At 51.6% G+C, this 15,444-nt stretch overlaps 1 protein-coding gene and 1 long non-coding RNA gene across 4 annotated transcripts; one reads left to right on the top strand and one right to left on the bottom strand.

Annotated features, from left to right (window-relative positions):
• Positions 1-3,023: 3,023 nt before the first annotated feature.
• LOC147364601 (uncharacterized) lies at positions 3,024-4,432 on the bottom strand. The gene is made up of 3 exons (XR_015134746.1): positions 4,142-4,432; positions 3,373-3,844; positions 3,024-3,181 (listed from the first exon to the last, which is right to left on the bottom strand). It is a non-coding gene; the product is annotated as an uncharacterized LOC147364601 (long non-coding RNA).
• Positions 3,680-11,638, top strand: PIF1 (PIF1 5'-to-3' DNA helicase). Of its 3 annotated transcripts, XM_086321495.1 has the most exons (13): positions 3,680-3,787; positions 4,522-5,098; positions 5,961-6,093; positions 6,179-6,304; positions 6,423-6,576; positions 6,668-6,782; positions 6,859-6,965; positions 8,081-8,220; positions 8,600-8,706; positions 9,618-9,705; positions 9,862-10,007; positions 10,616-10,807; positions 11,018-11,638. In XM_086321495.1, the coding sequence occupies exons 1-13, from the start codon at positions 3,693-3,695 to the stop codon at positions 11,075-11,077; spliced, it is 2,040 nt and encodes a 679-aa protein (XP_086177621.1). In that variant the 5' UTR covers positions 3,680-3,692; the 3' UTR covers positions 11,078-11,638. The 3 variants fall into 3 exon arrangements, with proteins under 3 accessions (XP_086177621.1, XP_086177620.1, XP_086177619.1); XM_086321494.1 differs by lacking the exon at positions 11,018-11,638 and having other exon boundaries at positions 10,616-11,004; XM_086321493.1 differs by lacking the exons at positions 9,618-9,705; positions 10,616-10,807.
• Positions 11,639-15,444: the final 3,806 nt, after the last annotated feature.

The raw sequence follows: 15,444 nt of genomic DNA, 5'->3' as shown, positions 1-15,444 counted from the left end.
TTTTCAAATGAGTCAGCTCTTCGCATCAGGTGGCCAAAGTATTGGAGTTTCAGCTTCAACATCAGTCCTTCATGAACACCCAGGACTGATCTCCTTTAGGATGGACTGGTTGGATCTCCTTGCAGTCCAAGGGACTCTCAAGAGTCTTCTCCAACACCACAGTTCAAAACCATCAATTCTTTGGTGCTCAGCTTTCTTTATAGTCCAGCTCTCACATCCATACATGACTACTGGGAAAACCATAGCCTTAACTAGACAGACCTTTGTTGACAAAATAATGTCTCTGCTTTTGAATATGCTTAGATGGACCTTTGTTGACAAAGTAATGTCTCTGCTTTTGAGTATGCTTAGACGGACCTTTGTTTACAAAGTAATGTCTCTGCTTTTGAATATGCTTAGACGGACCTTTGTTTACAAAGTAATGTCTCTGCTTTTGAATATGCTATCTAGGTTGGTCATAACTTTCCTTCCAAGGAGTAAGTGTCTTTTAATTTCATGGCTGCAGTCACCATCTGCAGTGATTTTGGAGCCCCCCAAAATAAAGTCTGCCGCTGTTTCCACTGTTTCCCCATCTATTTGCCATGAAGTGATGGGACCAGATGCCATGATCTTAGTTTTCTGAATGTTGAGCCTTAAGCCAACTTTTTCACTCTCCTCTTTCACTTTCATCAAGAGGCTGTTTAGTTCTTCTTCACTTTCTGCCATAAGGGTGGTGTCATCTGCATATCTGAGGTTATTGATATTTCTCCTGGCAATCTTGATTCCGGCTTGTGCTTCATCCAGCCCAGCATTTCTCATGATGTACTCTGCATATAAGTTAAATAAGCAGGGTGACAATATACAGCCTTGACGTACTTCTTTTCCTATTTGGAACCAGTCTGTTGTTCCATGTCCAGTTCTAACTGTTGCTTCCTGACCTGCATACAGGTTTCTCAAGAGGCAGGTCAGGTGGTCTGGTATTCCCATCTCTTTCAGAATTTTCCGCAATTTATTGTGATCCACACAGTCAAAGGCTTTGACATAGTCAATAAAGCAGAAATAGATGTTTTTCTGGAACTCTCTTGCTTTTTCAATGATCCAGCGGATGTTGGCAATTTGATCTCTGGTTCCTCTGCCTTTTCTAAATCCAGCTTGAACATCTGGAAGTTCACAGTTCACATATTGCTGAAGCCTGACTTGGAGAATTTTAAGCATCACTTTACTAGCGTGTGAGATGAGTGCAATTGTGCGGTAGTTTGAGCATTCTTTGGCATTGCCTTTCTTTGGGATTGGAATGAAAACGGACCTTTTCCAGTCCTGTGGCCACTGCTGAGTTTTCCAAATTTGCTGGCATATTGAGTGCAGCGCTTTCACAGCATCATCTTTCAGGATTTGAAATAGCTCAACTGGAATTCCATCACCTCCACTAGCTTTGTTCGTAGTGATGCTTCCTAAGGTCCACTTGACTTCACATTCCAGGATATCTGGTCTAATGGGTACAAAGTTTCTGTTTCAGAATAATGAAACTTTTCTGGAAATAGTGGTGATGGTTATACAATATCTGAATGCAGTCAATGGTAATGAATTGTATACTGAAAAATAGTATGGTGAGTTTTATATTACGTATATTTTACAATTAAAAAAAAAATTTTGAGGGAATTCCCTTGCAGTCCAGTGGTTATGACTCGGGGCTTTCACTGCAAGAGGCTGGTTTAGATCCCTGGTTGGTGAACTAAAATCCCGCAAGCTGCATGGTGAGTCCAGAAGAAAAAAATACTGGGGGAAAATACGTATGGAAGTCTCCATGCTTTCTCTAGAACCAGTCTGGGATACTACACAGGGAGAAGGGAGAAGGGAGCAGGCTGTGTGAGTGTGCTGGGCCTACTTTGAGCACAGGATAGTGGGCAGAAAGAACACAGGCTTTGGAAATAGACACAGACTTACATTCATAATCCCAGCTTTCATTTTCTAGCTCGTGATTGTATTTGTTTCTTATTGTTATAGCTACTGTAACAAATTACCACAAATTTGGTGGCTTAAAACAAGACAAACTTATTATCTTGCAGTTCTGGAGGCCTAAAATGTGTCTCATTGGACTAAAATCAAGAGCTGTGTTCCTTCTGGTGAATCTAGAGGGGAACCCACTTCCTCTAGCCTTTTCTAGCTTCAAGAAACCTGTATCCCATATGGCTTGGTTCATGGCCCTTTCTTCCATTTTCTAGGCTAGCAGTAACATCTTCAAATCAGCCTTTCTCTCTCTTTCTTTCACACACACACAAAGACACACATGTCCACTTATTCATCACATCTCCTCTCTCTAGCCTCCCTTATAAGAATCCTAATTGAGCCTACCTAGACAACCCAGGGTAGTCTCCCTATGTCAAGATCCTTAATTTATCACATCTGCAAAGTCCCTTTTGCTATGTAAAGTAACATACACAAGGAATCTGGGGATTAGGATGTAGACATATTTGAGGGGGTATCATTATTCTGCTTACAACAGTGATACTAATTTTTTTTCTGTGCCACTAGTAGTCATGTGTCAAAACAACATTTAAGAGGAAAAATACTTTTCATTTTTATTTTTTCCTAACAGTTTTATTGAGATACAATTCACATACCATACAATTTAAAGCAAATAATTTTATGGTTTTTAGTATAGTCATAGTTATGCAATCATCACATTTTAATCTTTCTCCATTTTTAAATATAAGGAAACAAAGGCTTGAGACATTAAGGAAACTTGCTTAGAGACATTAAGGAAACATCAAACCTGCAGGTCTGGCATAACAAATTGCCTTTCAGGAGCTGAGATTCCAGTTCAGGCCTGGACTCCCTTCACCAGGTTAGACCAGCCTCTGTCTCTCTTTCTCTCTCTCTCTGGGAGCAGAGTAGTGTAGTAGTTAAACTAACAGGCTTAGACTTGGCCTCCAGGGTTTGTTTTGCTATCTGTAAGCTATGTGACACCTGGAGCCTTGGTTTCCTTATTTGAAAAATGTGGGCAATTGAATAAATGAGCGAGCTGACTCACCTGTAAGATGCCTTCTAGCTAGTCATTCCAAGATTTAATGAGGGGAAAGAAAATTAAAAACAAATTCCCTATGCATTCAGTGCAATGAGAGGGATACGCATTCCTGAAGACAGAGGCTCGCTCACTTCACTTGTACTCTCTGAGCACTTGGTCACAGGTCTCAGTTCTTCACTGACGTGTCTCAGACGGATGGGACAGACAAATGAGTAAAATGACACAAAGACCGATAAGCGTGGAAGGAACTGGGGGTGGGGGCAGCGGGAGCAGCAGGTCTCGGTCAGGGGGCAAGGGCTGGGGGGCGGTCTGCCCAGAAATGGACAAAGGTCCCGTGAGTGTAAACAGAGATGGGAGGCAGCTCTTACCCAAGGCCAAGTTCAGCCGCTGTGTGAGGGCTAGAGGGGAGGAAGTCTGTGTTGGAGGCAAGGTCTTGAAAATAAATCTTCAGAGACGCGATTGGTGACACTAATCCACGCGCGGCCCAGCTGCAGTCTCCGTCCCCTCCCACTACATCCACTCGTCCGCGCGACTTGGTATGCTCCGCCACCACAATAAGCCTCCTTCCTCTGGCGTGCTATTGGTACAGCCCAAGCTCTGAGGGTAGAAAGGCACAGAAAGACACGCCCCTTGTCACGTCCGCTTTCTCTGATTGGCTAGAAAATTTAAAGCTCCTGCAGGTGATAGGATGATTCTCTACTCCCAGAATTTGAAAGTTTCCAGTGTGCTACTACTGCCTGCAGGCCGACTTTTCTCAACTGGTTCGTCCGAGTGCTGGCACAAGTGAGTGTCCACCTGATCCCAGACATGGGAGGCAGAATGTTCTTCTTCAAGGGGTCCCTGCCAGGAGGGTGCATACGAATGAATCAGACGGCACGTGGACTGGTTCCCGGAAGCCAGGGTCCCTCCGCTATTTCCGTAGCCAAATAATTTCACTTCCACCCCACCTTAGAGATGGGAAGCACCAGAGCTTCCGAATCCCACGATCCCTGACTCCTACCAGCCGTTGTGGTCTCTTTCAGCCTGTTTTCCACTTCTGTACATGGGAAATAGTGACACTAGCTTGGCTGCATATAAACCAGTGAACGTAGCTGGGAGAGGGAAGGCGCTGATAACATACATCTCAGTCCTGCTTACCTCCACAAGTGAGTCTCCTCCTTCCTTGCGGAGAGGACTCAAGATTCCCGTGCCCGCCCTGGGTCTCTTAGAAGCAAGCTTCTTTTCTGTTCAGGGGCTCCCTTCTTCTGTGGCTCTTGTCGGACAGCAGAGGTTCCCAATCCTTGGTGCGCTTGACGTTGCCCATCCGCAGCTCTGGAAATTATTGTGTGGGAGAGAAATGTCTAGGAGAATTTCCTGTTTGCCCCCAGGGTGCTTTTACAGTCTCCGTGACCTCTTTGTGTTACCAGTGACAGCCCTGGGACCCTTTGTGGCTTTGACTGGGCTCCCTGTCCAGACTTCTGTACCACCTATGATGTCCCCTGAGTCCCTGTGACGCCTGTGCTCCGGTCTTTTTGCAGACCTGCAGAGGCGGCGGCGATGCTTTCCGGCACCCAGGCAGCGGCCGCAGAATGCGAGGACGGAGAACTGCGGTGCCGTGTGGCAGTGGAGGAGCTGAGCCCCGGTGGGCAGCCGCGAAGGCGCCAGTCCCTACGCACCGCGGAGCTGAGCCTGGGTCGTAACGAGCGCCGCGAGTTGATGCTGAGGCTGCAGGCGCCCGGGCCCGCTGGGCGGCCGCGCTGCTTCCCCGTGCGCGCCGCGCGCCTCTTCACCCGCTTCGCTGCAGCCGGGCGCAGCACTCTGCGGTTCCCCGCCGACAGCACTCCCCGGGCCAGCGCCGTCCAGCTGCTGCTCTCCGATTGCCCCCCGGACCGCCTGCGCCGCTTCCTGCACACGCTGCGCCTCAAGCTGGCGGCGGCCCCGGGTCCCGGGCCGGCCTCCGCCCGCACGCAGCTGCTTGGCCCGCGGCCCCGCGACTTCATCAGCATCAGCCCCGTGCAGCCCGAGGAGTTGCGGCGTGCGGCGGCCACCCGGGTCACGGATACCACGCCGGTGAAGCGGCCCACGGAACCTCGGGCGGGAGCCAAGCCCCGCACCGTGAGGACAGGAGAACGGGGGTCGCCTTGGGGAGTGGGAGATGGAAGAGACTGAGGAAGCCCAAGTTTAGGGGGAAGATGGTGGTGGTATTTGAGATGGCTGCTGATTACTTCAGAGGAGATATTCATCAGGCTTCTGAGACTAACGGAAATAAGGGAATTGTGCGTGTGTTTCTCATAGTGCAATCCTTGAGATTGAGAATAGGAAAAATGCGCTTAGGTCACGTTAAAAGAGAAAGCAGAGAAGGTGCTTCAGAAATGTAGGAATGAGGTCCTCCTTGAGGAGGAGAGGAGGTTTTGGAGAGAATAAAGTGATCAGCTGTGTTAGGGGCAGCCCACAGGTCCAATCAGATGCGGGGGAGGTGTTGGGGGACAAAGTCTGGTGGATGTGACAGTGTTCACAAACTGGAAAAGATGGATCACAAACCACAGGGGTTTGAGACTAAGCTGGAGAGAAGATGGAGATGGGGCAAAAAGGGGCCCTGGCTAAGCAGGGTTTGGCTTAGGAGATTTTAGGTCAAAGAGACAGATTGTGACAGGAAAAGTTGCGAGAACAAAGGATGGGTTGGAGGACCAGGAGAGTTAGGGAACCCAGGAGAGGATGCTGAGGAGAATCTAGACCTGCAGACAGGGGACTTTAGGGGTGATACCCAGAGTCAGTGGAGATCCAGCTTTGATCCCTTCTTCAGGGAGAGACCTGGACCCCTGTGGTTACTGTCAAGATCTCCAGTTGAGCCAAGGCTGCCCAAGGGCTCCAAGGAGAGAAGCCAGCAGAGACACAAAGGGCTACCTACCAGACCAAGAAGGGAGGGGGTGATACCGAGGAGATGTGGGGAGGTCCTGAGACAGCCCTCTCCCCCCAGGAAGTCACAAGGTGGCCCCTGCCTGTGAAGAGGCTGAGATTGCCTCCCACCAAACCAGAGCTTTCCAAGGAACAGGCTGCTGTCCTGAGGGCTGTCCTGAAAGGCCAGAGCATTTTCTTCACTGGAAGTGCAGGTAGTGGTGGGGCAGAGTGGGTGTGGGGAGAACAGGGGTGTGCTGGGATGCAGGAGAAGTGGTGCTGACTTTGCCCTCTGCCCAGGGACGGGGAAGTCTTACCTGCTGAAGCGTATCCTGGGCTCACTGCCTCCCACGGGCACTGTGGCCACTGCCAGCACTGGGGTGGCAGCCTGCCACATCGGGGGTACTACCCTCCATGCCTTTGCAGGTAAGTGAGAGCTCCTGGGGTTTAAACTGGGAGCAAGCCAGGCTGGTGGGAAGGGAGGGGAGGTCAGGGTTGAGACAGTGCTGGGATCTCAGCCCAGGCTGAATAGTGTCCCTCACAGGTATTGGCTCGGGCCAGGCTCCCCTGGCCCAGTGTGTGGCCCTGGCCCAGCGGCCCGGTGTGCGGCAGGGTTGGCTGAACTGCCAGCGGCTAGTCATTGATGAGATCTCCATGGTGGAAGCGGACCTGTTTGACAAGCTGGAGGCCGTGGCCAGGTCAGTATGTGCAGTGAGGACTGGGTTCTGGTGGTCTTCTGGGTGGAACCCAACCACCCCAGCCCCTAGAGCACCCTGTGCTCCTCTCCAGAGCTGTCCGGCAGCAGAATAAGCCATTCGGAGGGATCCAGCTCATCATCTGTGGGGACTTCCTGCAGCTGCCACCTGTAACCAAGGGATCCCAGCTCCCGCAGTTCTGCTTCCAGGTACCACTTGCCCTCTGGCCCTAAGCCCCATGGGGGTCTGCTCTGCTCCCTGACCCCCCTACCTTGCTCCCACCAGGCCAAGAGCTGGAGGAGGTGTGTCCCAGTGACCCTGGAACTGACTGAGGTGTGGAGGCAAACAGACAAGACCTTCATCTCTCTGCTGCAAGCTGTGCGGCTGGGCAGGTGGGGCCTGGTGAAGAGAGAAGGGGCCACTGGATGAGGATCCAAGCATGGATCAGAGAGGAGCACAGGGACCCAGAGAAGGGGGAGAAGTGCTTCATGACCCCATACGAGACGGTCACTCTGTGAGCATCAGCCAGCACGGGGCCTGGCACAGAGTACATTTCAGGCAGATAGAGACACTCCCATTTTATAGATGCAGAAACTAGGGTTCAAAAGAGATGAAGTGACTTGCCCAGAGTCATGGCTAATAAGTGGCCGAGCTGGAATTGCACTCGGGTCTGATGCTGAAACCCAAGTTCCTTCTACACTTAGAGTCCATGGGGTCAACTGGTGTGGGAGGAGAGGTTGCAGATGTGATCCTACCCTAGCAAGGACATAAGGTTGAGATGCTACAACTGCTCTAACACGGGAGTGGAAAGGAGGCCAAGGGGGCAGAAGAAATGAGCCAGAGCTGGGCCTTGAGACCCAAGTCAAACTGGGGATGGGTGGTGGTGAGGGGCTTTCCAGGAGGCAGGTAGGAAAGTGCGTGGCACACACCAGCAGTGTAGGGGACAAGAGGAAGGCTGAGTGGCAGAGCAGTCAGAGATGGTCCCAATTTCTGCCCCCTCCTCCCACTTGAGTTGCTGCAGCACCCAGTCTTCCCCAGGAGGAAGGCTTGAAATGGGGAAAATAGAAACATAGGCTAGATTTTTTTTTCCTGTAAGGCAGCAGGCAAGGTACTAGAAAATTGTAGCCTGGAGGGTGATCTGATGATAGGGTGCCAGTATTACAGGGCATCAGCCTCAACCTCAGAGCCTCGTCTGCATCTCTAACTCTCTGGCCCGTGCTCACTCATCAGATCCAACTTCCTCAGGAGGGCAGCTAGTTCCAATCAGATGACAGACATAGGGAAGGGTGCCTGCCCCTGATCACAGTCATGCACCGTTGCTCCATGTCTGGGGTCCAAGTGAGGAAGAAACAAGTTGGCCAGCCTGGGAACCAGCAAATCTTGCCCTGGTGCCCCATCCAGTCCCCAGGCCTGGTCCATGGCCTGACACGTGGGCTACATGTGGGCCACGTGCCCCACTTACCCTGGTGTTCAGCTCAGCTCTGCCCTGATAACCTGGCCTCCACAGGTGCTCGGATGAAGTCACCCGCCAGCTCCGGGCCACAGCTGCCCACAAGGTGGGGCGAGATGGGATTGTGGCCACAAGGCTCTGCACCCACCAGGATGACGTGGCCCTTACCAATGAGAGGCAGCTGCAGGAACTACCAGGTAAGCAGAGAGCTGGAGCTAGGCCAGACCAGCTAGAAAAGGCCATCAGGCAGACATCTCCCCCCCTCTCCGCCCCCACTCCAGGCAGCCTGGACCCTTGGTGTCATTTGAATATCTTGGTCCCTAGCCTTAATGGCCAAAAAGTCCCCTACATCTGAGGATGTAATTGTGACTTTGAGAGGTGTGACCTTTTCTGGGTCAAAGTGACTCAGCCAGTAAACACTAAGAATGAGACCTGAACAGGCCTCTGACTTCAGAGCCCCAGCTAGGCCTGAGGTGTCCTCACTGCCTCCCCCAGGCCCTGGGCTAATGTGCAGCTTTTTGGAAATTGAGTCACAAGTCAGTGACTTGTGGTCTGTCTGCCCGACTCTTTCCCCAGGCGAAGTACACAGCTTTGAGGCCATGGACAGTGACCCTCAGCAAGCCCGGACCCTGGATGCCCAGTGTCCTGTTAGCCAGCTCCTTCAGCTAAAGCTGGGGGCCCAGGTGAGTGGGAAGTGGGTCCTCCCAGACCCCTGCCCTTCTGTACAGGCTGCTCCATGGCCAGAAGACCCACCTGTGGCCACAATAAACTCTTTCCCTCCTGTTCCCGCCCACCTTCCTGTCTTCTATTTTCCACTGCTGCCCTCTTCTCCCACTTGGCGCTCCAAGCAGTGTTGCTTTAGACAGATCACTCTCCTTTGCTGGAGCTGGGTTTCCTCATCTCTAAATTCAGAGAAGGGGACTTCCTTGGTGGTCCAATAGTTAAGAATTTGCCTTTCAATGCAGGGGATGAGGGTTCCATCTCTGGTCGGGATACTAAGATTGCACACGCAACGGGGCAACTAAGCCTGAGCGCGGCGACTAGAGAGCACCAGTCACAGCTGCTGAGCCCACCTGCTCTAGAGCTCATGCTCCACACCATGCACTGCAACAAAGACCCAGCTCAGCCAAAAATATCAATAAATAAATGCAGAGTAAAATACCTATCGCACACAATTGTCTTCTGTAGTGCACCCTATATTGAGTCTCTCCTTCCTTCCATGAGAGTGAGGGTAGTAAGGAAATGGGGGCCTTTCCTTAGGTTTCAAAGGACCCCAGGGGAAATTTCAGGCACAGTGGTTGGAAGAAGGCTATCGCTCAAGACTGTGGTTCATAAACAACCTGTAATAGACATGGTCATTGTCAAAGCCCTGTCACCTTATTATTCTTTATCCCCTCCTTCTAAGGCAAACTGAGCAAATACCATTCTCCTTTGACACAAGGGGGAAACCTAGGGAAATAAAGCAGCTTGCTCCAGGGATCCGTGGACTCAGTGCCTCTCCATGACAACACCCAGCCTCACAGCAATGCCTGGAGCTGAGACCAGGCGTAGGGATGCCCGGCTCTCTATGCTTCCCGTTTCCCTTCCCTCGCAGGTGATGCTGGTGAAGAACTTGGCAGTGTCTCGGGGCTTGGTGAATGGTGCCCGAGGGGTGGTAGTCGGGTTCGAGGCCGAGGGGAGAGGTAAGTGGTGGGGAAGCAGTCCCACTGCTCAGGTTCGCAGCAGGGCCCCAGGGTTAGCGTATGGAGGAAAAGGCTAGTGTGGAAAGGTGAGGACAGGTCTCACCTTGGAGTCCTGATGTGGGAATGAAAGGTGAGACTTCTCCGCACCTCCCTCAGGGCTGCCCCAGGTACGGTTCCTGTGTGGAGTCACCGAGGTCATCCGTGCTGACCGCTGGACGGTGCAGACCACTGGAGGCCAGCTCCTCAGCCGGCAGCAGCTGCCCTTGCAGCTGGCCTGGGCCATTTCCATTCACAAGAGCCAGGTGAGTGCAGGGGGTGGCAGCAGGGCAGGGTGGAGGGGGCAGGACACGCCTGGGCACGTTGAAGGGTGGGGGTCTTAAAGGCCTTGGGAGTGATGGAAGGTTCCAGACCAGCTGTAGAATAAACCTTTCTTTAGTACATTTCCCATCCTGCCTCTTTCCTGGACACATATATTTCCCTTCTTTCCTCTCCTGCCGTTTTCTGAGCCACTATTGGATATGTTAATTTTAACATGTTATGACCACTCTGTGAGGTATAGTTGTAAGAATCACTTCTGTTTTACAGAAGAGGAAACCAAAGTCAGAGAGGTTAAGTGACTCGTCCAGGGTCATACATGTAGTGCCAGGCAGAGCAAGACTCGTTTCCATGCCTGTCTGACCCAGACCTGAGCTCTTTCCTTTCACCCTTATCCCTCTGCTCTTATCTTGGATCCATATTTCCTGGACACCCCCTTACTCAGACACCAGTCATCCTGTCTCTCTGGCTCAGACGCTATGAATGGGGTGAGGAGATCAGGGGCCATAGCTGGGCTGGTGGTGGTGGGGTCAGCTTCTTGGGCACAAGTGAATACAGGCTGAGGTGGCTCCAGCCCTGTCTCTCCCTGCCCCAGGGCATGTCCCTGGATTGTGTGGAGATGTCTCTGGGCCGTGTGTTTGCCAGCGGCCAGGCCTACGTGGCCCTTTCCCGGGCCCGCAGCCTGCAGGGCCTCCGTGTGTTGGACTTTGACCCCATGGTGGTTCGCTGTGACCCCCGCGTGCTGAGATTCTATGCTACCCTGTGGCGGGACAGGGCCCTCAGCCTGGTAAGAGGGAGTCACCCAATGGTGGGCAGAATGTGGCCATGGGTAGCCTGGGAGCTAAGAGGAAGGGAAGGCCAAAAACACTAGGGTGGGGGTGGCATAGCCTCCTCTGGCTCCATTGGAGGCAAGGGCAGGACGGAGATGCTGGCTCCCCAGCTGTGACTCTAGGGGATGGTACAAGCCCATGAGTGGGTTTCTCTGGCTCTGATATAGGAGTCCCCAGATGATGAGGAAGGAACCTCAGACCAGGAGAACATGGACCCGAACCTTTGATCTGCGAAGAGAAGACAAAGGGTGGTCTCGTCCCTCCTCTTGCTCCCTAGGGAACCAGGCCCTGGGGGATCCCAGGGGGAGGATGGTCAGTGTCCCTTTCCTCCTTTGTCGGGGGCTCTCAGCCTCCAGCCGGCTTTCCATCCATTTGCCCTGTGCCTCAGTTTCTCCCCTTGTCCTGGGCGAGCTGCCTCCAGGGTCAGGAGTTGGCATGGGGCCTGTGGTGGTATCTGGTGATATAGGACAGAGCTCTCTGCGAGCGGCCAGCCACAGGGCCACACAGAGAGGAGAGGCAGCAGGTGCTCCAAGAGGAGGAACAGGCTGTAGGGGTCCTAGCAGGGGACTCAGCTCTGAAGCAGAGAAGGGAACCTGGGGGGAGTCTTCATAGCCAGATCCAGTCCTGCACAAGTCAGGACAAACACCTTCCTGAGCCTAACTTGAGAACACGCGCTGCAAAAATGTGCATCTATATCTTAAGCTGCTCTTTTGGGAAGGGCATTGTTTGTGGGAGTATGGATATTCTCAGACTGTATTTATTTAGGACAAATAAACTGGTAAACTGTGTGAAGATTTTGTTGAGTCTTCTGTTCCCTTTGAAAACCCCTAGTGAATTCCCTGGTGGTCTAGTGTTAAGACTGTGCTTCCACTACGGGGGCGTAGATTCGATTCCTGATCGGGAAACTAGGATCCTGCATGCTGACTGGCATAGCCAAAAAATAAATACATAAAGAACCCCTGCCTGGGACGCTGGCTAACCCTTTCCAGGGAGGCTACCCCTGCCCTGCCTGTTTACACAGAGGTGTCTATTATGTCCTGATAGCTGAGCTCACAGCACCCTTATGCGAGGTTTTGTTAGTATCACTGGTTACTTCGCAAAACTGAGGTAGATGAGTTGTTGACTCACAGTGAAATGACAAGGTGAATCACCATTACACAACAGGTGGGCATGTTGCTGGTTGAGCTTGGTCTCCCGTGCAGGGCCTACAGCCATTGGCAAGAAGCTGAATATGCCCTCAAGGTGCAAGAAGGACCAGGGCTTCTGCCCAGAGATGAATTTCCCATCATCCTCCAGAGTCAGGCTATTGAAGATGTCTTAGAGATACAGTTATTTCTTTTGTACCCTCTCCTGGGACTCTCCTCTCTGACCCCACCCTCAACTCACACTGCTGAGGCACCCACCACCACCCCCAACCCCTTTCCCTTCACCAGGGACTGATTTCAGCTTGCCCTAGTCTCTGATGAACTCAGCCTGCTTAAAGATGTCTTCCTCACAAGACCACCTGGACACCAGAAAGTCCTGTCCTTAGCAATCCTCTTTCATGGTAAAGATGCTTTCCAGGAGACCCCTGGAGGAGGGCAAACTGGTTCTCTAGAAGGGGGATCTCCAGACATCCCTGTCCCTCAGGCCAGATCATGAGAGTAGACTGCCTCATGAGGGAGGTATGCAAGGAACCTCCCAGTTCTTTATTTTCTTGGCATCTCATTTAATCTAACTTTTAAAAAAATTTTTATTTATTTATTTGGCTATGCAGGGTCTTAGTTGTGGGAACTCTTAGTTGCAGCATATGGGATCTAGTTCCCTGACCAGGGATTGAACCCAGGCCCCCTACATGGAGAGTGCAGAGTCTTAGCCACTGGGCCACCAGGGAAGTCCCCTCATTTAATCTAACTTCAAACCTGTATCCCTGAGAGTGTATGGAAACCCTAGCTCAGTCAGGATTGGGGGCTCCCCACCCTGAAGGTCGTACAGGCAAGGAGTGGGCCTTCTAGGAGCAGGCCTGTCACCTCCAGGATGTTATGGTAACTGCTGACACCCGCAGTCACCAGCATCCACAGTTCATAACCCTGCCCAGGCCCAGGGGCAGTGGGGAGGAAGGCTTTCCCAGAGTCATAACCTCTCTGGGGGCCTCACACCATGCCCTCTGGAACCCTGCAGCTCCCTGTGGTGCTCCCAGGGGACACTGATCACCCGCCCCTCTCCAGTCTTGGAGACCTTCTTCTCTGACTCCTTGTGGAAAAAAAAAAAGTAAAAGTGTTGGTTGCTCAGTCATGTCCAGCTCTTTGCAACACCATGGACTATAGCCTGCCAGGCTCCTCTGTCCATGGAATTCTCCAGGCAAGAATACTGGAGTGGGTTGCCATTCCCTTCTCCATGGTATCTTCCCAACCCAAAGATCAAACCTAGTTCTTCTGCATTGCACGTGGTTTCTTTACTGAGATACCAGGGAAGCCCCCTGATGCTCCTTCAGTTTGATTCAGTTCAGTCGTTTAGTCATGCTCTACTCTTTGTGACCCCATGAATTGAAGCACGCCAGGCCTCCCTGTCCATCACCAACTCCCGGAGTCCACCCAAACCCATGTCCATCAAGTCGATGATGCCATCCAACCATCTCATCCTCTGTCGTCCCCTTCTCCTTCTGCCCTCAATCTTTCCCAGGATCAGGGTCTTTTCCAATGAGTCAGCTCTTTGCATCAGGTGGCCAGAGTATTGGAGTTTCAGCTTCAACATCAGTCTTTCCTTGAACACCCAGGACTGATCTCCTTTAGGATGGACTAGTTGGATCTCCTTGCAGTCCAAGGGACTCTCAAGAGTCTTCTCCAACACCACACTTCAAAAGCATCAATTCTTTGGCGCTCAGCTTTCTTTATAGTCCAACTCTCACATCCAGACATGACCAGTGGAAAAACCATAGCCTTGATTAGACGGACCCTTGTTGGCAAAGTAATGTCTCTGCTTTTTAATATGCTGTCTAGACTTAGCAGCAGCAGGTTGGTCATAACTTTCCTTCCAAGGAGTAAGCGTCTTTTAATTTCATGGCTGCAATCACCATCTGCAGTGATTTTGGAGCCCAGAAAAATAAAGTCAGCCACTGTTTCCCTATCTATTTGCCATGAAGTGATGGGACCAGATGCCATGATCTTCGTTTTCTGAATATTGAGCTTTAAGCCAACTTTTTCACTCTCCTCTTTCACTTCTGCTCCTTACCCCTAACATAATCCCCTCAAAGAATTGGACCCAGGATGCAAAAGCCAAGAAATGGTGTGCCCTCAAATAGCTTCCAGATTGGAGACAGAGAAGTCTGTGACCCCACTCAGAATCTGGGGGCAGGGGTGGAGGGATAAAGACAAACAGTAGGAAGAAAATCCTGGTAATATCCCATCACACTGCGATAAAGGAGACTTCCCACCAATCTTGTGTGTTCGTTTATTCATTCATTCATTTCACAAATATTTATTCAGGTGCTGGCTGGACACTGGAGACCCCACAGTACACCAGAGTGAAATGGCCCTGCCTTGGGATGCATACAGTTACAGGCGGGAGACTGATTACAAACAAGCAGGCAAATAACCTCACACTGCGAGAAGTGGCAAATAGTCAAATAATAGAACCTTCCAGTTGGGGAGCGCTCACTTTTAGGATGGTCAAAGAAAGGGCCTCTGGGGTAGATGCCTTCACACCTCACACCTCCCTGACTTGACTACATGTTTCTAGAAAATCTGAAATACCCAGATTAACCTTTCCTGACTTACCTCAGACTTCACCCCTCTGTTTCCCAGGATATAGCCCTGCCCTTTCCTAGGCAGAATGGTCTTTCGGGTCTCTGAGCATATGCATCGTGCATCGTGCTGTTCTTTGCTGTGGGTCTGTCTCCTGCACCATAAAGTTCCTCAGAACATGATTGAATCTCCTGACTCTTGTAGCCCCAGGGCCCAGCCCCTGGAATGGAGCAGGCAGAATGAGTCAATATGGGACTGAAAGGATTCAGAAAGCCTGCAGTTAGGGGACCAGAAAGGCCTGCCACCCACCTGAGCCAGCTGCTCTGATAATGAGTGTCTGTGTCACTGCTTGTTGGGGGAGCGGCGGGCAGTGGGAAGACACCAAAAACGGCACCTTGACCTCTATGGCCTCCCTGCTTGCCTGGTCATGGGTATTTCCCACTCCCTCCTCCATCCCAGAAGGAAGGCTGGAGAGGAGTTGTCAGGTGGACAAGTTGGAGAAAGGCATTTCGGAAAGGAGAACTGTGTAGGATCAAAGCACAGAGGTGTGAAACATGGAGCTCAGTGGTCCAGCAAGAGCAGCTGGGAGGGGGAAGCGGGCCTAACCTTGAGGGGGCTCAGCATGGGATAAGAGCCCACCTTGGCGGGGGGGTGGTTCCTATGCCTCCCACTCTCTGCCGGCCCCCATGTATCTCCCCTGCCTCAATGCTGCCTCAGTATCAGTTGAGATCTGCTGCTGCAGCTGATGAGTAATTTAACATGTCGGTCTCCCCTGGGAATAAGGTGGATCTCTTGGTAGCAAGAAACTAGGCTTAGATGTCTTCGTATGCCAAAGCGCTCCACACAATGACTTTGGAAAGGAGACACTTCAT

This window comes from Bos grunniens, chromosome 10, assembly GCF_055505025.1.
Source record: "Bos grunniens cultivar Pamir isolate PY7600 chromosome 10, Bosgru_T2T1.0, whole genome shotgun sequence".
Taxonomy (NCBI): Eukaryota; Metazoa; Chordata; class Mammalia; order Artiodactyla; family Bovidae; genus Bos; species Bos grunniens.
The sequence above is the reverse complement of the archived record's forward strand: the minus strand, read 5'-3'. Positions and strand labels throughout refer to the sequence as shown.

Coding starts and splice junctions, on each gene's coding strand:
- PIF1 (XM_086321493.1), top strand. CDS start 3,693: ATGATTCTCTACTCCCAGAATTTGAAAGTTTCCAGTGTGCTACTACTG. Junction 3,788..4,521: donor TCGTCCGAGTGCTGGCACAA/GTGAGTGTCCAC, acceptor GTCTTTTTGCAG/ACCTGCAGAGGCGGCGGCGA. Junction 10,008..11,017: donor TTTCCATTCACAAGAGCCAG/GTGAGTGCAGGG, acceptor GCTCTGATATAG/GAGTCCCCAGATGATGAGGA.